This window comes from Lampris incognitus, chromosome 6, assembly GCF_029633865.1.
Source record: "Lampris incognitus isolate fLamInc1 chromosome 6, fLamInc1.hap2, whole genome shotgun sequence".
Classification (NCBI taxonomy): domain Eukaryota; kingdom Metazoa; phylum Chordata; class Actinopteri; order Lampriformes; family Lampridae; genus Lampris; species Lampris incognitus.
This window is the reverse complement of record NC_079216.1, coordinates 37,735,056-37,756,009: the sequence shown is the minus strand read 5'-3', so window position 1 is coordinate 37,756,009 and position 20,954 is coordinate 37,735,056. Positions and strand designations below refer to the sequence as shown.

Sequence of the window (20,954 nt, the reverse complement as noted above, 5' to 3'; positions counted from 1 at the left end):
CTTTGTAGATTTAGAGAAAGCTTATGACAGAGTGCCGAGAGAGGAGGTGTGGTATTGTATGAGGAAGTCAGGAGTTGCAGAGAAGTATGTAGGAGTGGTGCAGGATACGTATGAGGGAAGTGTGACAATGGTGAGGTGTGCGGTTGGAATGACAGATGGGTTCAAGGTGGAGGTGGGATTACATCAAGGATCGGCTCTGAGCCCTTTCTTGTTTACAATGGTGATGGACAGGTTGACGGACAAGATCAGGCAGGAGTCTCCATGGACGATGATGTTCGCGGATGACATTGTGATCTGTAGTGAGAGTAGGGTGCAGGTTGAGGAGAGCCTGGAGAGGTGGAGGTATGCACTGGAGAGAAGAGGAATGAAAGTCAGTAGGAGCAAGACGGAATACTTATGCGTGAATGAGAGAGAGGACAGTGGAATGGTGAGGATGCAAGGAGTGGAGGTGACAAAGGCATTTGAGTTTAAATACTTGGGGTCAACTGTCCAAAGTAATGGGGAGTGCAGTAGAGAGGTGAAAAAGAGAGTGGAGGCAGGGTGGAGTGGGTGGAGAAGTGTGTCAGGAGTGATTTGCGACAGAAGGGTATCAGCAAGAGTTAAAGGGAAAGTTTACAAGATGGTTGTGAGACCAGCTATGTTATATGGTTTGGAGACAGTGGCACTGACGAAAAGACAGGAGGCGGAGCTGGAGGTGGCAGAGTTGAAGATGCTAAGATTTTCACTGGGAGTAACGAAGAAGGACAGGATTAGGAACGATTATATTAGAGGGACCGCTCAGGTTGGACGGTTTGGAGACAAAGCAAGAGAGGCAAGATTGAGATGGCTTGGACATGTATGGAGGAGAGATGCTGAGTATATTGGGAGAAGGATGCTGAATATGGAGCTGCCAGGGAAGAGGAGAAGAGGAAGGCCAAAGAGGAGGTTTATGGATGTGGTGAGGGAAGACATGCAGGTGGCTGGTGTGACAGAGGAAGACGCAGAAGACAGGAAGAAATGGAAACGGATGATCCGCTGTGGCGACCCCTAACGGGAGCAGCCGAAAGTAGTAGTAGTAGTAGTAGTAGTAGATGGAAGCTGAAAGGCAACCAATGTAGGGACTATAAAACAGGTGTAATGTGTTCTCTCCTCCTGGTCCTGGTCAGCACTCGGGCTGCAGAGTTCAGAATCACCTGCAGCTGATTTATGACTTTTTATGGCTAGACCAGATAGCAGAGCATTACAATAGTGCAGCCTGCTTGATATAAAAGTGTGCATTAGTCTCTCTGTGTCACTCAGAGAGAGACGTGGTTGCACTCGAGCAATATTTTTGAGGTGATAAAAAGCAAATTTGGTGACAGACCCCTTAAAGTTCAGGTCTGAGTCAAAGACCAGACTAACGTTTCTTGCTTTGTTGGCCCGGGGTGAGTCCAAGGGAATTTAATTTTGTGACCAGTTTCCCTCTCTGAGCTTAAGAACCTATGATTAAAATTTCATTTTTATCCTGGTTGAGTTGTAAAAAGTTTTGTAACATCCAGACATTAATATCTAAAGTACTTTTAAAATGATTTGTAGGGTTACCAAATGAATAATTGTACAAGGAAAGTGAAGAAGAAACACTCTCCCCTTTTTTCAACAACTGCTGTCAAGGTGTTTTTTTCAAACATAGTTGAGTCCGAAGTATTCCTTCGTGCATTCAGTCTCACACAATATCGAGGTTTTACTTGGCATCTTGCAGTTCTGAATGTGTGTACAGTAAACAATTGTGACGCAGAGCATTGCTGAGAATGCATGAGGACAATGAGTCAACGTCCCCCGATAATGTAAACACAGGTTTAAACAGGGTGCTGGTAAACGTTCTCCCACAGGGTCATTAGCTCATTTGCTTAGCCACATTTAAAATCTCAAATGGAACATATGTTGAACATCATCTGCTTCTTTTCAGCTTTTTCACTCCTCAGATAACAACCCTGAAACACGCCGACCCATTTCCTTCTCCTTTTTTTATGCTTTTTTGTACTCATTCTTAAACTTTCACTACACTTTTTCCACTTTCCCTTTCACTTTAATCTTTCTCTTCTCCCCATGTTTTCCCTCTCCTTTCATGCTGCCACCCCGATTTCAACCTTCCCTTTTTTACTTACGGAAAACAATTGTCTTGAACTTGCTGTCTTCCATGTGTCCACAAAGCTCAATCTCTACAAAGGGACTGGCAATGCTGCGGCCGGGTTTAGGAAGGTGCCTGGCAGCAATCACCTGAACAGAGGGATGAGAGGTCCAACACGATCCCTTTCACAGAGTGCTCTCACACCAAGCAAACCCATCATAGTACAGACAGACACACACACCATATTCATTTATTCTTGCACTCTAGACACTAAAATTATGCGGAAATAAACAGGAAAGACAAAGCAAAACTGATGATAATGATGACGATGAAGGTGTGATAATCCATGGGATTGTTTGTGTGCAGACATACCCTGATGACAATGTTGTACTTGACCTTCCTCTTTTCCTGCTGGGGGTCATAGCTATGGCAGCGCATCATCTCTGGCTGCAGGACATAACCCGTTTGTCCATTCAGACTAAATAGGGCGCTGTTTAGCTGGGTATATTTATCTAGGTGAGCATACAAATAGAACTTAATTCTACTTTCCAACGTATGTATAATACACATTGCAACTGGGGTGACAAGATGCAAACGTTCAAATGCAGGACAAACAGCAAGACTTTGTGTGACAACGGCCAGATTTATAATGTCCATTTAAATGTTGATTCCTCAACATTTTTTTTACTTGAAATGTATAATTTACCAATATGAACCTGATATCTAGTTTGTCCTACTAGATATTAAGATTTGTTTTTGTAAATACTTTCTCTTATACTTCTTTAACATTGTCTTTTTATTCTCTTTTTTATAAATATCTGGCCTAACTTGCGACAGCTGAATTCCCTTTTCTGGCAACCTGTCCTGCAAACCCACCTGCGGTCTGGAAGTTGAGTGCGACCATGTGACTACCAACAGCCCACAGAGGGTAAGGGTCATAGTTCGAGGACTCTACACGCTGGCCTTTAGGGTAGATCCGACTCAGAGCCTTGCGATTGTACTTCAAGAAGTCCTGCATCCGGCTCTTTCCCGGCGTCTTGTTCTCCACAAAGGAGCGGATCTCTTTGTAGTTGTAGCTGTCTGTGGAGAGACGGAGGTAGAGTTATTAAGACATGGTAAGGGGTGCAAAGAGTTTGAGTATAATGTGTATATTGTAATTAGTGTCTATATTATGAGAGTATGGTATCTATATCAAAATGCCCATTTAGGTGGATTGCCATGTTTAACGCCTTCAGTGACCAAACCTGCACGTTAATGTTTGTGATTTTGTGAGCGTGCCTCTCCCCGGCACGTGCCCTACTTAGCTTGTTGCCACCGACCAACCCGACCCCGGAGAAGCGGCTGACGATGAATGAATGAATGAATGAATTTTGTGAGCACAAGTTTTGCATGTGTGCACATTTGCAAGTATATCTAGAAACATAACTAATGGTGTTTGAAGGGTAGCCAAACAGCGGGGTCCAAGCACCTGATGACCCATGAGGCATATGCCTGATGTGGACCCTATGTGTGATCCCTGAGGCATGTTTGGTGTCTGGGATGGTGATGCGTTTAGGAGAGAAGAAATAATAAATACATTGGAAGTAAATGGAGTTCCATAGACTTCCGGGCACTTTAGTGTGATGGCTATTGGAGAATGGCAAAATCGCTGCTCAGATCATTTCCCTAGAAGCCTTGTTTTCACTATGCATTTTGTCTGCCATCGGGCACAAAGCCTCCTAAGAAATAAATGGTAAATGGACTGCATTTATATAGTGCTTCTCTAGTCTACAGACCACTCAAAGCACTTAAAAAAGGGATTGCTTCACAGCACATAGCACACAGAGCATAGACATTTTACTATAACTTCTCTGTGAATATAACTCTTAGTCTTTCAAGCTATGGCTTGTAAGTTATTGCATGTAAATTGTTGCCACACTATGAAAAAAATAGCCCTTGTTTGTCTTTGTTACAGTTAGTCAAGTCAGTTTTATTTGTATAGCCCAATATCACAAATTACAAATTTGCCTCAGTGGGCTTTACAGCAACACAAACCTGTCCTTAGACCCTCGCATCAGATAAGGAACAACTCCTTAAAAAAAAACCTTTAACGAGGAGAAAAACTAGGAAGAAACCTCAGGAAGAGCAACAGAAGAGGGATCTCTCTCCCAAGACGGACATAAAAGACAGTTGACATAAAAGACAGGAAAGTCACCTGATGCTGCTTTAACTTAGCTTGAGGAAAAGTTTACCTCAATGACTGCACATTGAGCTGCTACACTCCTGCACACAAATGCTAACCTTTAGAAGTAACAAACGAGAACTGGTAACCATTTAAAAGTCAAAAACAATCATGTAAATTCTGGTTTAAATTTTCACATTTAAGAGTCGCAAATGGAACAATCAAAATGGACTTCTGAGGATGCAATGTTCTCTGCTCTTATTCCTTCAAGTCCCCCCCACCATCACTGCTTGTGTGTGTGTGTGTGTGTGTGTGTGTGTGTGTGTGTGTGTGTGTGTGTGTGTGTGTGTGTGTGTGTGTGTGTGTGTGTGCGTGCATGCGCGTTGTGAGATAGAGTATATATGTCTACATAGCCTGTACCAAAGCGGTCCTTCTCCTTGCTGCGAGGTTGACAGTAGATGACCAGGTCCGACATCTCCATGGCAACCTCACTTCGCTTTTCCACTTCTTCTTGCTGCTTCATCTGTGGTTGGACAGAGAAACAGCCCCATCCTGTTTGCATGATAACACACTTAACAGACCACTGTCTAAACTCCTTATTGTAATCAACACAAAAAAAGTTGAATTCAACAGGTTTTGTTAATTGTCAAATTCTAAAGTCAAATTCAGTATTTGAAGATTTTTTTCATCTCCTATTTTCTTAATGTCCTCATTGGAGATGGAGAGCTAGGTTATTAAGCCGAATCATTAAATATATCCTCTTTATCAGCAACGGACTTAAAGAGATAAAGAAATATGAACGGCTGTTCAATGAACTGACAAAACCCCTTTGACGATGGTTTTGAAAGCTTACTGGAGTAATGGCCTTACACAACCATCTTCTTCTGTGGTGGTAGCCTGACGGAAGAGAAATATTTCCATGTCTACATATAGTGGTACAGTGGTATCAAATACCATGAGGTACTAGCCTCTTGTTTCCTTTTGTACTGCTTATTTATCTCCCTCTGGGTGATGTCCCACGCCACCTGGTACCATTCAAACAGCTCCTCCAGAGAGTCAGCTGCCAGATCAAACTGCAGACTGTCACCCTCTTTCTCCTGCAGGGTCAGCACATGGAGCTTCCCATTCTTGCCATTCTTCACTGAATAGGAAGGGTAAGGTGGGCAGAGAGAAAGAAAGAAAGAAAGAACAAAAAAAAGAGAAAGAAAGAAAATGAGTTTTTTGGTTGAGCAAATCACACGGAGGAATTTGAAGGAAGGAAGTACAGAGGGGGTGACAAAGAAGGGTTGTTGGCAGGTGAATAAAGAAGAGAGAGAGGCAAAAAAGGAGAGGAGAGCAGTGAAGGTGGGCACAGAGGAGAGAGAGTGAGAGTAGGTTTACACAGTAGTATTAAGATGAACACCTTGTACTGAGACTTAAATGGGTTGGCTATCAAACACACGTTGGACACAGTAGGAAGTAGGGATACTCACTTTTTTGGATGCAACACTGGGAGATGTCAACAATGCCCTTACAAAGCTCACCCAAAGGGTTGTCTTCCATGTCCTGTTTTGTTACACCACAGAAAACACGTCACACCAGATATCATTTTGACTCTGTTCTGTTCATGTACATACACTTTATCAGTTTGTGATTAATCAGTAAACTATAAACTCAGTCAAACTCTAATAAGCCTTAATCTATACCTTATCCTTGGCCTCAGGCTTGGTATTGCTTGACACTTCCTCCACATAGTTGGCCGGGAAGAACAGTTGCAGCTTACCACTATAGTCCCCTTTCCACCTGTAGTGGCAATTAAAGGAAAATGACATGATCTGTTTATTTGTGCGTGTGTGTGTGTTTATGGTGTGTGCCTGCATATGAGTGATTAAGCCTACCATCCATCATTCTCCTTTGAAACATTGTGTATCAAAGCACCCTTGCAGAAGGTCAGCTCATCGGGCCGTGTTGCTTGATAGCCGTACAAGGCTTTAACAGTGCTTTGAGGCTAGAGAGGAGACGAACACACACATATACACAGCACACTGAATAACCACATCATCGAAAGCTGCGTAAGAAAACTCAAAACTCGGTTTAGATACACAACGTGCCATTGTAGAATCGAAAAAACAATGAAATGACTGATGTGTATTTACCAATGATGGCTCAATTTCATTGGGTTCCACGTAGGTCTTGATGTCATACAGGGAGGCACAGCCTCTCTCCTGTGGAGACAGAATAAAGTGTTTGTGGCACCGCTGCACCTGGTACCTTTAACATTTTTCAACCTGGGATGAGATAGACCTTTTGAATACTTTTTTTTTTAATGCACTCTTATCCTTTAAATTATGTACATTGTAGTTGATTTTTTTTTGGGGGGGGGTTTCTCCTTTTTTCTCCCCAGTTGTATCCGGCCAATTACCACACTTTTCTGAGCCATCCCGGTTACTGCTACACCCCCTCTGCCGATCCGGGGAGGGCTACAGACTACCACATGTCTCCTCCGATACATGCGGAGTCGCCAGCCACTTCTTTTCACCTGACAGTGAGGAGTTTCACCAGGGGGATGTAGCACGTGGGAGGATCACGCTGTTCTCCCCAGTTCCCCTTCCCCCCTGAACAGATGCCCTGACCAACCAGAGGAGGCGCTAGTGCAGCGACCAGGACACATACCCACATCCGGCTTCCCGCCTGCAGACACAGACAATTGTGTCTGTAGGGATGCCTGACCAAGCCAGAGGCAACACGGGGATTCGAACCGGCGATCCCCATGTTGGTAGGCAACGGAATAGACCGCTACGCTACCCGGACACCCCATTGTAGTTGATTTTTGAGTCTCACAGGCCATATATAAAAGGAACCTGGCAACCAAGGCTAGTCAATATAAAGTTGGGCTTAAACGTAAACAAAAAAAAGGAAACTAAATAGGAATTACTGGGTACATTTTTATACAACTGTAAAGATTTGTAGAAATATTAATGTCTGGCAGATGTCATGGCACTTATCACAAAGAGTAGGGGGTTCCCTGGTGTCCTGACAAAATTCCAATCTGGCTCTCTCCATCTGGCCACCTAATCATACCCCCATGTAATTGGCTCAATGATTCCTCCCTCTCTACCTCAAGCTGATGTGTGGTGAATGTTCTGGTGCAAAATGGCTGCTGTGCATCACCTAGGTGGTGCTACACATTGGTGATGGTTGAGGTGAGTTACCCCCTTCAATGTGGGTTTGGGTGTCTAGAGCGCTATATAAATGTAATGATTATCATTATTATTATTATTATTATTATTATTATGTGTCAGTGCTCACCTTTCAATTGAAAGCTCAAGTCTACCACCCTCTTTTCCTCTCTTCCTCTGCACACATAGGCACATCTGTTACTCCTCTATAACACCTCCACCACAGGCTACAAAGTCTCTTTCACCCATTCTTCCTTCTTTGTCCTGCACAGTTACCATCTCCCTCTCTATTACATATTAGAACACCTCCATCTCTCACAGATCACATACTGCATGAATTTTATTCACTTCTGCAGATTTTATTTCTAAAGAGAGTGGGATTGCACATTCCTGAAATATTATTTTTCAGTTTCAGTTAAATGCAAGATAATGCCAAGAGATAATATGTTGGTGTGGGCCGTAAAATCATTACAAGCCCATTATAGGCACGAGACAACACAACTCGTTTTTCATTCATCCATTCTCTATACCCAATTAATCCTATTCAGGTTAGAGTTCATCCAAGCAGACACACTCAATCTGCACGTTTTTAGACCGTAGAAGAACTCTCATACAAATACAGCACTACATGGAAACTGCACAGGAGGGCTGAGTTTGACACAGCATCCTCTTGCTGTGAGAAAAAGCATTCTGCCCTACTATTCCTCCAATATCTGCACATTTTACTTAACTCCGTTTATGATATATAGACATACTGTATGAATACATTTCCCTCTTTCGCCAAATATAGATATAGGATAGTGTCATAAGTTCCTGTTAGTCATCATGCTATTAGGATTTACTAAAAAGCACAAAGACAAACAATGATTCTGTTACGCACATTAAATTTCAACTGTGTCCCCTTACCTCTCTCTCCTAACTCACCTTGCTGAAGCGTTCCACCAGCTCAGGGGTGACTGGGTAACGTAGTTTAATTTTACGATACAGTGGCTTCTTTCTGAAGTAGTTGACCAACTCCACCAGGCTCTCAAACTCTGTGGTAGTGCCGAGGAGGAACATGTTGCCCTCCCTCTCAATGCGGCAGTGCTTCACCTTACCATCACCTCTAAGGGACAAAAATCATACAGATGATGATGCAAATGATACAGGAACTGTCACCATTACCATTTAGATATGAAAGGAGCCAACTCATTTACTGACTGTAGGCAGGTGGCCTTCGATAGCCTTTTTTGTGTGTGTGTGTGTATTTCCAACACAATTTACCTATGTAGAATCACTACAGTGAGAGCAGCCTCTGATAGTTGATTTCATTTCCTACTGCAATTAATGAAGTCATAGATTAATACTTAAATAGCCTTTTTGGCTTAATCCTGGCCCCAGTAATACCTTTGGCTATGGGCAGATGCCAATACTAGGCTAATATAAAAATTTCGTATACAAAACCCCAATTCCAATGAAGTTGGGACGTTATGTAAAACGTGAATAAAAACAGAATACAATGATTTGCAAATCCTTTTCGACCTATATTCAATTGAATACACTACAAAGACAAGATATTTTATGTTCAAACTGATAAACTTTATTGTTTTTTGCAAATATTCACTCATTTTGAATTTGATGCCTACAACACGTTCCAAAGAAGCTGGGACAGGGGCAACAAAAGACTGGGAAAGTTGAGGAATGCTCAAAAAACACCTGTTTGGAACATTCCACAGGTGAACAGGTTAACTGGAAACAGGTGAGTGTCATGATTGGGTATAAAAGGAGCATCCCCGAAGGGCTCAGCCGTTCACAAGCAAGGATGGGGCCAGATTCACCATGTTGTGAACAACTGCATGAGCAAATAGTCAGACAGTTTAAGAACAATGTTTCTCAACGTTCAACTGCAAGGAATTTAGGGATTTCATCATCTACAGTCCATAATATCATCAAAAGATTCAGAGAATCTGGAGAAATCTGCATGTAAGCGGCAAGGCCGAAAACCAACATTGAAAGCCAGTGACCTTCGATCCCTCAGGCGGCACTGCTTTAAAAACTGACATCATTCTGTAAAGGCTATTACCACGTGGGCTCAGGAACACTTCGGAAAACCACTGTCAGTTAACACAGTTTGTTGCTACATCTACAAGTGCAAGTTAAAACTCTACCATGCAAAGTAAAAGCCATATATCAACAACACCCAGAAACGCCGCTGGCTTCTCTGGGCCGGAGCTCATCTGAGATGGACTGACGCAAAGTGGAAAAGTGTGCTGTGGTCTGACGAGTCCACATTTCAAATTGTTTTTGAAAATCATGGACGTCGTGTCCTCCGGGCTAAAGAGGAAAAGGACCGTCCAGATTGTTATCAGCGCAAAGTTCAAAAGCCAGCATCTGTGATGGTATGGGGGTGTGTTAGTGCCCATGGCACCATGGGTAACTTGCACATCTGTGAAGGCACCATTAATGCTGAAAGGTACATACAGGTTTTGGAGCAACATATGCTGCCATCCAAGCGACGTCATTTTCAGGGACGTCTCTGCTTATTTCAGCAAGACAATGCCAAGCCACATTCTGCACGTGTTACAACAGCGTGGCTTCGTAGTAAAAGAGTGTGGGTACTAGACTGGCCTGCCTGCAGTCCAGACCTGTCTCCCATTGAAAATGTGTGGCGCATTATGAAGCACAAAATACGACAACGGAGACCCCGGACTGTTGAGCAACTGAAGTCATACATCAAGCAAGAATGGGAAAGAATTCCACCTACAAAGCTTCAACAATTAGTGTCCTCAGTTCCCAAATGCTTATTGAGTGTTGTTAAAAGGAAAGGTGATATAACACAGTGGTGAACATGCCCCTGCCCCAGCTTTTTTGGAACATGTTGCAGGCATCAAATTCAAAATGAGTGAATATTTGCAAAAAAAACAAAGTTTATCAGTTTGAACATTAAATATCTTGTCTTTGTAGTGTATTCAACTGAATATAGGTCGAAAAGGATTTGCAAATCATTGTATTTTGTTTTTATTTACGTTTTACACAACATCCCAACTTCATTGGAATTGGGGTTTGTATATACCTGAGGGAAATCCTGAAACTGTGTAAGGAAAAGTTAGAGGAGTTGTACCTTTCATGTATTATAACACACATTAAATCGACAAAGAGCTTGATATTGACACATTTAATTTCACCTGAATGTGATGGCATAGGAGTCTGGCTCTCCCTCTCGCTGTCTGATTAGAAACGCTCCGTCTCTGGGAATCCTCAACAGGTAGTCTTCTGCCTGCCCTCTGCTCAGGTTACTGTAGAACCACCTACACAACACACACAACACACACACACACACACACACGCTCAGGATAAGGGTTACGTGTGTATTCTGTGTGTAAATAAGAGAGACTGAGCATTAGAGGGGAAAGAGAGTGGCTGTTTGTGTGTGTATACGCACATGTGTGTGTTTGACTGCAGGAAAGCAACAGAGTGATAGATAGACCATATAGTATGTGAGCGTGAGTGAGAACGTGACAGTTTTATATTGAGAGACAGAGCCAGAGCATTAGCAACAAACAAAACAAATAAACTGATTTAGTGTGTAGTAAAACATATTCCCATGCCCCAGACATATGGACCTATGTGTTTTTTATTTGACTTGTGTATGCTCCTGTGAGACAAACCCCTCTTGTAGGTGTGGGTCAGCCTTTGGCACAGCATCAGTCAGGCGTAGCTCGAAGTCGTGGGAACGTAGAGGGTTGCTGCGATAGTGCTGGATCAAAGCATATAAGCTGGGGAAGTGGAGGTTGGGTGTCAGGAAGTAATAAGTGTAGCCTTCCTCTGAACCAGAGCGAATACGACAGTGCTGTACCCTCCCGCTGCGCCTAAAACACGCAGAAGAAATGTTAAAATGGTGCATAGATTTAAAAGCATTTCCAACCACAGAATATACTCAGACATATACACACTAAAGTAACGTGAATAACTTCCAACATACACGCAGATGCACAAGATTACATTTTTCACTTAACTCAGTAGGGTGGGCTCAAAATCAAAAATGTACAGTATTATCTGGAAATATTATGCAGCCGGCCTGTGCTGAGGCTCTGATAGCATCGTTTGTGGGCTCTTTTTGGGCCGTTGTCTAAATATTAGGCTGATAAAAGGCCCTTTCTGAAAGCGGTCTATTCCATTGCCTACCAACACGGGGATCGTCGGTTCGAATCCCCATGTTACCTTCGGCTTGATCGGGCATCCCTACAGACACAATTGGCTGTGCCTGCAGTTGGGAAGCCAGATGTGGTTATGTGTCCTGGTCGCTGTACTAGCGCCTCTTCTGGTCAGTCAGGGCACCTGTTCAGGGGGGAGGGGGAACTGGGGGGAATAGCGTGATCCTCCCACGCGCTACGTCCCCCTGGCAAAACTCCTCACTGTCAGGTGAAAAGAAGCACCCGGTGACTCCACATGTATCGGAGGAGGCATGTGGTAGTCTGCAGCCCTCCCGGGATTGGCAGAGGGGGTGGAGCGGCGACCGGGACGGCTCAGAAGAGTGGGGTGATTGGCCAAATACAATTGGGGAGAAAAAAAAAAGGCTCTTTCATCAGAAAAATGGAGAATTACCAGAAGGAGAGAGTGAAGTCTGTGAGGTAAGTGTAACTCTCTCTGACCAAGAAGGTACCATCTCTGCCCCCCGACTCAGCACAAAACTCCTGCAGTAGTCTCTCAGCCATCTGCCTGCCCTCCCGCACACGACCATGAAACCAGGGCTCTGAAATGTGGAGATCTTGGTACTGAGACCAATACATGGGAGGGAGAGAAAGGATTCGGTTGGGGGGAAAAGAAAGATGAAATTGAGGTAGGGAAGGTAAAAAAGAGGGAGCAGAAGGGAAATAAGGGGTCGAGGTGGGAAACAGGAGGTGAAAGGAAGACAGAAGAAAAGAGAACCAAAGGGTGAGGAAGAAGGGGAAGTAGAGAGTATAATTAAGAGAGGTCTGGGAACGATGAAAAAAAAAAAAGAAATGGCAGTATCTAGTGGACAGAGCAGGTATATGCAATTCTCTAAGTGTTACACCTTCCTGGGATCTTCCTCCTCCTCCTCGTACTCTTCTGCATAGTACAGCTTATCATCTGAGATCACGCAGTAGTGCTTGTTCCACCTCTAAGGAGGAAGCGAAATTCACATTTCACATTTCAAGCTCTTTCACCATGTGCAAAGGTTACAAAGTGCAACTGACAACCACATTTAAAAAGGAAGGAAAATTCTGTAAAAATCTGCAAAAACACAAGTTGTAATACTGAAATGTATTGAAATTCCAGATCCCAGCTAACTCAGATTATAAATCTGTCTTTTGATTGACAAGAAAGTTCCATCAGTGATAATATCAGCAATAAGTCTTTGTTGCAGTGACAAAAGAATTTGTTTCAATAATGAATAAATGTTTAATTGTAAGAATGATACATCACTACAACTGCTTCTGGCTCTTCTAATACCACTACTACTGCTATAATAGGCATTCATCACAAGGTAAAACAGATCTCGGGTTTTCCATAGTAGTGCGTTTTCAAAGTGGGGCTGCAAGAAATAGACCACAGCAAAGTGAGGTGATCTCCAGAAACACACACAAAAAAAAAACTGTTGAAATTGGCTAATTTAATTTCTTTTGTGCAAATATATATATATATATATATATACACTACCGTTCAAAAGTTTGGGATCACCCAAACAATTTTGTGTTTTCCATGAAAAGTCACACTTATTCACCACCATATGTTGTGAAATGAATAGAAAATAGAGTCAAGACATTGACAAGGTTAGAAATAATGATTTGTATTTGAAATAAGATTTTTTTTACATCAAACTTTGCTTTCGTCAAAGAATCCTCCATTTGCAGCAATTACAGCATTGCAGACCTTTGGCATTCTAGCTGTTAATTTGTTGAGGTAATCTGGAGAAATTGCACCCCACGCTTCCAGAAGCAGCTCCCACAAGTTGGATTGGTTGGATGGGCACTTCTTTGAGCAGATTGAGTTTCTGGAGCATCACATTTGTGGGGTCAATTAAACGCTCAAAATGGCCAGAAAAAGAGAACTTTCATCTGAAACTCGACAGTCTATTCTTGTTCTTAGAAATGAAGGCTATTCCATGCGAGAAATTGCTAAGAAATTGAAGATTTCCTACACCGGTGTGTACTACTCCCTTCAGAGGACAGCACAAACAGGCTCTAACCAGAGTAGAAAAAGAAGTGGGAGGCCGCGTTGCACAACTGAGCAAGAAGATAAGTACATTAGAGTCTCTAGTTTGAGAAACAGACGCCTCACAGGTCCCCAACTGGCATCTTCATTAAATAGTACCTGTTAGAGCCTGTTTGTGCTGTCCTCTGAAGGGAGTAGTACACACCGGTGTAGGAAATCTTCAATTTCTTAGCAATTTCTCGCATGGAATAGCCTTCATTTCTAAGAACAAGAATAGACTGTCGAGTTTCAGATGAAAGTTCTCTTTTTCTGGCCATTTTGAGCGTTTAATTGACCCCACAAATGTGATGCTCCAGAAACTCAATCTGCTCAAAGAAGTGCCCATCCAACCAATCCAACTTGTGGGAGCTGCTTCTGGAAGCGTGGGGTGCAATTTCTCCAGATTACCTCAACAAATTAACAGCTAGAATGCCAAAGGTCTGCAATGCTGTAATTGCTGCAAATGGAGGATTCTTTGACGAAAGCAAAGTTTGATGTAAAAAAAATCTTATTTCAAATACAAATCATTATTTCTAACCTTGTCAATGTCTTGACTCTATTTTCTATTCATTTCACAACATATGGTGGTGAATAAGTGTGACTTTTCATGGAAAACACGAAATTGTTTGGGTGATCCCAAACTTTTGAACGGTAGTGTATATATATATTTTTTTTTTTGTGCACGATGAAAATTTACTTAATGGTGTAACTAAGACCTAAGCCAAATAGTGATACTGTCAGGGTTTAATCAGGTTGAACCTCAACTTTTTGCATAGGAATTGAGCACAGTGTCCCCTGTTTGTTAGATCATTAGCTTCCTATCCTACTGTAATTAATTTAGTGCACCAGAAAGGCTTTCGCAACATGAAACGGCCCGTAGCTTTGAAATCATTGTGTTTTCCATGACACATTTGCGACTCCTGAGCCTGCCAGTCTTTAGATAACTAGGTTGTATTGTACCTGGTCAACTGGGTCCCAGATCTCCAGGTCTCCCTGTTTCTGCCCCTTCCTGAAGTCCTTGGTGCTTACTCCTCCCTCCACATTCAACTTCTTGTGCTGCAAAAGGACAGAAGGGAGAGCATGGTAATGCCCATCAAAAGAGATAAATGATGTAGAATAGAATAGAATAGAATAGAACAGAATAGAATTGGACAGAATGGGTTCTGTGCTATTTGTGCTAACACACTCACGCTCTCATGTGCGCACGCGTGTGCATACACACACACACACACACACACACACACACACACACACACACACACACACACACACACAAACACCCACACTCTATACCTTGAGTATGATCTTGCCCTTGAGCTGTGTGGGAGTAGGTAACTGCTCAGCCATCTGCTCCACAGGTTCTGTTAGCAGTTTGTCTCCAAACACGTCTCTGAAAATACGAGCCATCTGACGCTGCTGCTCAAGGGGACAATGCTCCTCAATGGAGAGAATCAATGGGTATCTGTGAGGGAGCAAAAAAAAACAAAAAACAGTGACACTTTTGAACAAACCCCTTTTGTGTTTTTGTTTTTATGCGGCATGTGTGATTGAGTATTCAAGTAAGTTTGAGAAAATTAACACTTATGGCTGCTGAAAAACGTCTTCTTCAGTCAACGCAAACAGAATCTGGCAAATAGTCACGTGTGAAAAGTGTCACTGTGTGTGCCTGTGATGTGTGTGTGCATGGGAATGAATGTGAGTGTAAAACAGAAAAAAAAAAGATGGAAAAGAATGAAGTGTAATGAAAAGCAAAAGCAGAGTAATTTATTCTGAAGCTCACTCTGAGGAGACAAAGGCATGGTCATTGATGGCTTTGACCACGTCTTCAAACTTGATCTTGGTCGTCCTGGTCCAGCCGTGGTAGATGATTGGCTCCCCAGGCCCCTCCCAGCAGTCCACTGAGAGGATACCATGCAAGACACCACAAGATAACACATATACTGAATACAAAGGCCAAAGGCTGTTGGTTGAAAACATCGAAGACATGAATTAAATTGCGAGTAATGAAGATGATTATTATTGAAACAAGAGTGGATAGACTTTTGGTAGTTTGTGTGTGTGGGTTTTTTTTTTTTTTGTGGAAATTTTCCCCCCTTTTTCTCCCCAGTTGTATCCAGCCAATTACCCCACTCTTCCGAGCCGTCCCGGTTGCTGCTCCACCCCCTCTGCCAATCCGGGGAGGGCTGCAGACTACCACATGCCTCCTCTGATACATGTGGAGTCGCCAGCCGCTTTTCACCTGACAGTGAGGAGTTTTGCCAGGGGGATGTAGCATGTGGGAGGATTACACTATTCCCCCCAGTTCCCTCTCCCCCCTGAACAGGCACCCCAACCGACCAGAGGAGGCACTAGTGCAGTGACCAGGACACATACCCACATCCGGCTTCCCACCCGCAGACACGGCCAATTGTGTCTGTAGGGACACCCGACCAAGCCGGAGGTAAAACAGGGATCGAACCGGAGATCCCCATGTTGGTTGGCAACGGAATAGACTGCCACACTACCTGGACATCCCCTTATATGTGTTTTCTATGTTTTACTGGAAAGCACATTGAGCTTACCTATGGATGAAATTGACTTGACCTGGCTAGACAAACCTGTCTAGTATATTAAGAACAAAGTTTTGTGATAATAACAGACTGAATTTCAATAACAAGGTTGTCAGTATTGGCCACAGTCATTTTTCTTGTTTGTTGGTGTGAGTAATTTGGCTACAGCAATTCACAGCCAATCACGTACATGACACATTATACGTACGAACTAATGCTTCCACCCCATTGGTACTATAACTAATCAGCGAATGGAGAACAGCACTGCAATGTGCTTGCCGGCAATATGAAAACACATCACAGACAGTGTACAGCAACCAGGACAGCGTACTGGAAACACAGCATGAACTAAACAGCCCGGTATCATGAGATTTCGTGTCATAGACACGAAATTTAATCTATGAAATCCTGCTGGGGGACACGATGTCACTGACATTTTCTTGTCCGGTGCCACGAAGTTGTATCCAATGCATTTCTATGGGCCAAGTTTTTGTTGCGTGACATATCAGGCAGCAGAAACGACACGACTGCTCAGTAACCATCTATACATCAGCTCTCTTTATTTTCCTCACTGCTTTTTTACATGTCATTTTCTTACTTCTCCCTTCTACTGCCCCCCCCCCTATAGTGGGTGGAGGACTAACTACAAGATATAACACTAACCCTAACCCTAACCTCCGTAGTTTTTGTGTTTTCCAAATATATGTAAGTGACCGGCATTCTCCCAGGAGGCCAGACCAGCCAGAGCCAGCATCTTGATAACGTGATTCGTGCAAAAAAAATCTTGGCCCATAGGAACGCATTGGATACAACTTCGTGGTGCCGGACAAGAAAATTTCAGTGACATTGTGTCGCCCAGCACGATGTCATAGATTAAATTTCATGACTATGACACGAAATCTCATGATACCTGGTTGGAACTAAAAATAAAACCCATTCAGCTAAAAGTACCAAAACAATATTATTTGCATTGGTTTTAAAAGAGTTGTACTCTCAAGTGCCAGCAGTGTTGTGTTCTGCCATCAGCGACAAATGTTTCACCTGAAACCATTACAGGTTAAAGGTCTCGCTTCATGGCTCGTCACTGTTCAGTTTGGAGGAAGGAGAGAACGTTGTACTTTCCCCACAAACATCATTACTTATGCTGAATATAGCATATGAAAGTCCCTTCTTCAAGTGTAATGAAATACATCAGTGTGTAAAAGTGTATGACATTTTTAGGGCATCAGGGTAGCATAGCAGTCTATTCTGTTGCCTGCTAACACGGGGATCGCCGGTTCGAATCCCTGTGTTACCTCTGGCTTGGTCGGGCGTACCTACAGACACAATTGGCCGTGTTTGCGGGTGAGAAGCCGGATGTGGGTATGTGTCCTGGTTGCTGCACTAGCACCTCCCCTGGTCGGTCGGGGCACCTGTTCAGAGGGGAGTGGGAACTGGAGGGCATAGCATGATCCTCCCACATGCTACGTCCCCCTAGCGAAAGTCCTCACTGTCAGGTGAAAAGAAGCGGCTGGCGACTCCACATGTATCAGAGGAGGCATGTGGTAGTCTGCAGACGTCCCTGGACTGGCAGAGGGGGTGGAGCGGCAACCGGGATGGCTTGGAAGAGTGGGGTAATTGGCCAGATACAAATGGGGAGAAAAAAAGGGGGGGGATCACACAAAACAAAAGTGTATGACATTTTTAGTTGTTTTTTAAAAAAAAATTTTTTTTTTTTTACTGACGCTCAACACAGCGGCAACCCAGGCGCAGACATCGAACGTAGGCCTCTGTTGAAGATTCACTACGAAGCTGGTCACCTGTCAGGTACCTGAGGAACAACACACCAGCATATACACAACATTAAATTACTGCAAAATAAATAGAATTTAACTTGTGTGCCGCAAACACGGTTAATGGCAGTGGGTGTTAACGTTTCAATTACTGTCAGTCTCACTAATACCATCACAGCTTTTGAAGAAAAGTAAGAGGATATTGAAATGTTATGTGTTCTAGTAATGTAACAGGAAGTTATATGACTTCAGCGTGTCAAAGTGTCTATGTGTGTGATTATACTGACGTGTTGTGAGAGGAGTTGATCCAGTAGTGAGACAGAGGATTGTTCATGTCCAGAGTTCTGATCTCTGAGAACTTTTCATCCCAGATAGAGTTCTCTTTTGAAAACAGGAAACTCAAAAACTGTCAACGAGAGAGAGAGAACAGAAGACAGACTTCAATTTCAAGAGGGAGAGACGGACTCGGAGAAGGTGAAATAGAGGGAGAGAAGCTCGGATGACGTACAGTAGAAGACACTTGAGTGATGACACTTCGCCATTGCTGTGTATATCTCTCTCTCTCTCTCTCTCTCTCTCTCTCACTCTCACACACACACACACACACACGCTCATTCACCTTGCTCTCTCTTATACACAAACTCACTCGCCTACTCTCTTTCTGTCTCATACAAACACATGCACAGACACACCGATGAATACCTCACTAATAGTGAACTCAGGGTCATTGGTTTTTCTCATGGTGTCGTCAATGAAAGTAGTCATCAGCTCTCTGACAAGGTTCAGATCACTGGCCCAAGACTCCTGGAGTGAGAAGGGAGGCAGAAAAAGGAAAAGAGGAGCATGGAGAAGTGAGTGTGAATGAGTGTGTGAGTGGGTGAGGGTCAGAGGAAGGGCGAAGTGGAGAGAACGAGTGTCTGAGTGTGTAACCGATGAAAAGGGAAAACTTGCACATCCAAATTTTTTGTGCAGGTGCGGAGGACAGAAACTCAATATATAATGAATGAAAAAAAAAAATCCTGCACACTTCTCCTGCAGTTCAGGCAATTATTTACAACAGCTAATGTTTCAGTCCAAAACGGATCTTTGTCAGAGTATAGATTCCTCAGTAGTGTGTAACCCAAAAAAAAAGATGGACAGACACAGAGGTAAACAGGCAGACAGGCAAACAGACAGATAGACGGACAGACAGACAGGCAGACAGACAGACAGACAGACAGGTAAACACAGGCAGACAGACAGACAGGTAAACAGTCATGCAGACAGGTAAACAGACAAACAGACAGGCAAACAGACAGACAGGCAGGAAGACTGACAGTCAGACTGTATGTATATAACAAATGTCTATTTTCTGTGGGACAGATTGCTCTTACCTTCTGCTGGTAGAGGAGAAACCGCTGGAAGTCATGTAGAAGGACCACTGAGGCATCAGGCTTATCTGTGCTTCTATAACATAGAAGTGATCAAATTCAAACTATAACCACACTGACAGTGACAAGGCATAAACACACTAAATTTAACTATTCCATCAAGAGAGCATTTTTATCACATTGTAAGACTAGACAGCATGCTGTGTATGCTTATTGTACTTAGATTAATGTGTGAAATGTCAGGAGTGTTAATGGTGCAAATCCTGTTTAGCCCCATGAGGATATCAACAAACATGACTAGAGGAGATGCTCACCCCATGATAAAAGCACACGATTCCTTTTTGAACTCCTCAAGGATCTGATATTTAAAAAAAGTGAAAATGTGAACAATGGGCAAAACTGTGTAATATGGAATAGATGTCGTTAAAAACACATAACGAGCTACGTTAAGACTCACATCTTTCTGTTCAAACATTAAAAGATTGTACAATTTATGAAACTGTTCAAAGTCCAGATGGTCTTTCTTTGCTCCCACGTCCTGTTAAAGCAAGGGGAATACACTGGTTAAAAAAAGGACAGACATCAACAAAATCCATGTACTTACAAGGAAATTATCATCCTGATTCATTTCCATTCTGACTCACCAAATTTTCATTATTTTCAGAGGTGGTAGGTACAATAATGCAGAGATTTGTTAATGAAAAAACATAAAAAAGGACAATTTTAACGTCTGTGCAGTAGAAGACAAAACGAAATAATTTTCTCTGCCAAAACCTGCAAATGCCAATTTTAGATACGCCTCATCTACCAGTGCAACCCCCCCCCTTTTTTTCTCCGTAATTGTATCCGGCCAATTACTTCCTCTTCCCAGCTGTCCGGGTCACTGCTCCACCCCCTCTGTGGATCCGGGGAGGGCTGCAGACTAACACATGCCTCCTCCTATACATGTGGAGTCGCCAGCCGCTTCTTTTCACCTGACAGTCAGGAATTTCGCCAGGGGGACGTAGCGCGAGAGAGGATCACGCTATTCCCCCCACTTCCCCCTCCCCCCTAAACAGGCACCCCGACCGACCAGAGGTGGCACTAGTGCAGCGACCAGGACACATACCCACATCCGGCTTTCCACCTGCAGACACAGCCAATTGTGTCTTTCAGGATGCCCGACCAAGCCGGAGGTAACACGGGGATTCGAACCGACGATCCTCGTGTTGGTAGGTAACGGAATAGACCGCTATGCTACCCGGACGCCCTACCAATGCAATCTTAACCAGGTTAAACGAATTAGTATTCAGATTCAGCGTGTGTACTGCATTATCACTTCATCCTCAGAGACACCGACTCAGCAGATTATCAGACGGCTGTGCTACACAGTCAATGGGCATGAACATACGACATGAAGTGAAAAGGAAAAGAGTACCGCAAACTTATCCCTGAGCGAGCGCGTGCTGGGCACTTTGTAGTTGAGCTGTGGGAGGAGGGACTTCAGCTCCTTCAAGGTGATGCTGGGGTAGATGGATATAGAGAACCAATGCAGTCAATGGCTGAGAGTTCAGATGCTGACCAGCGATTTGTCTTTTGTTTCTACTATAATAGAGTTATGTGGGTTTTACAGGAAAAGATGGATACAATGCACAGACATTACAAACTCTCAGGTTGAGTGACT

The 20,954-nt window shown here is 43.3% G+C and overlaps 1 protein-coding gene across 1 annotated transcript in view; it reads right to left on the bottom strand.

Annotated features, from left to right (window-relative positions):
- plcg2 (phospholipase C, gamma 2) overlaps positions 1–20,954 on the bottom strand; it is a 65,786-nt gene that overhangs the window by 3,915 nt on the left and 40,917 nt on the right. Inside the window, exons 5-28 of the mRNA XM_056281833.1 lie at positions 20,709–20,793; positions 19,749–19,829; positions 19,606–19,649; positions 19,295–19,367; positions 18,624–18,725; positions 18,209–18,327; positions 17,874–17,959; positions 15,381–15,498; positions 14,894–15,062; positions 14,561–14,656; positions 12,441–12,527; positions 11,990–12,159; positions 11,053–11,253; positions 10,570–10,692; positions 8,330–8,510; positions 6,383–6,451; positions 6,125–6,234; positions 5,933–6,029; positions 5,720–5,792; positions 5,216–5,388; positions 4,668–4,770; positions 2,963–3,166; positions 2,459–2,598; positions 2,124–2,235 (exon numbers count right to left, since the gene is read on the bottom strand). Of these exons, the coding sequence (XP_056137808.1) occupies positions 2,124–2,235; positions 2,459–2,598; positions 2,963–3,166; positions 4,668–4,770; positions 5,216–5,388; positions 5,720–5,792; positions 5,933–6,029; positions 6,125–6,234; positions 6,383–6,451; positions 8,330–8,510; positions 10,570–10,692; positions 11,053–11,253; positions 11,990–12,159; positions 12,441–12,527; positions 14,561–14,656; positions 14,894–15,062; positions 15,381–15,498; positions 17,874–17,959; positions 18,209–18,327; positions 18,624–18,725; positions 19,295–19,367; positions 19,606–19,649; positions 19,749–19,829; positions 20,709–20,793 (2,816 nt within the window). The remainder of the gene's footprint in view (positions 1–2,123; positions 2,236–2,458; positions 2,599–2,962; positions 3,167–4,667; positions 4,771–5,215; positions 5,389–5,719; positions 5,793–5,932; positions 6,030–6,124; positions 6,235–6,382; positions 6,452–8,329; positions 8,511–10,569; positions 10,693–11,052; positions 11,254–11,989; positions 12,160–12,440; positions 12,528–14,560; positions 14,657–14,893; positions 15,063–15,380; positions 15,499–17,873; positions 17,960–18,208; positions 18,328–18,623; positions 18,726–19,294; positions 19,368–19,605; positions 19,650–19,748; positions 19,830–20,708; positions 20,794–20,954) is intronic.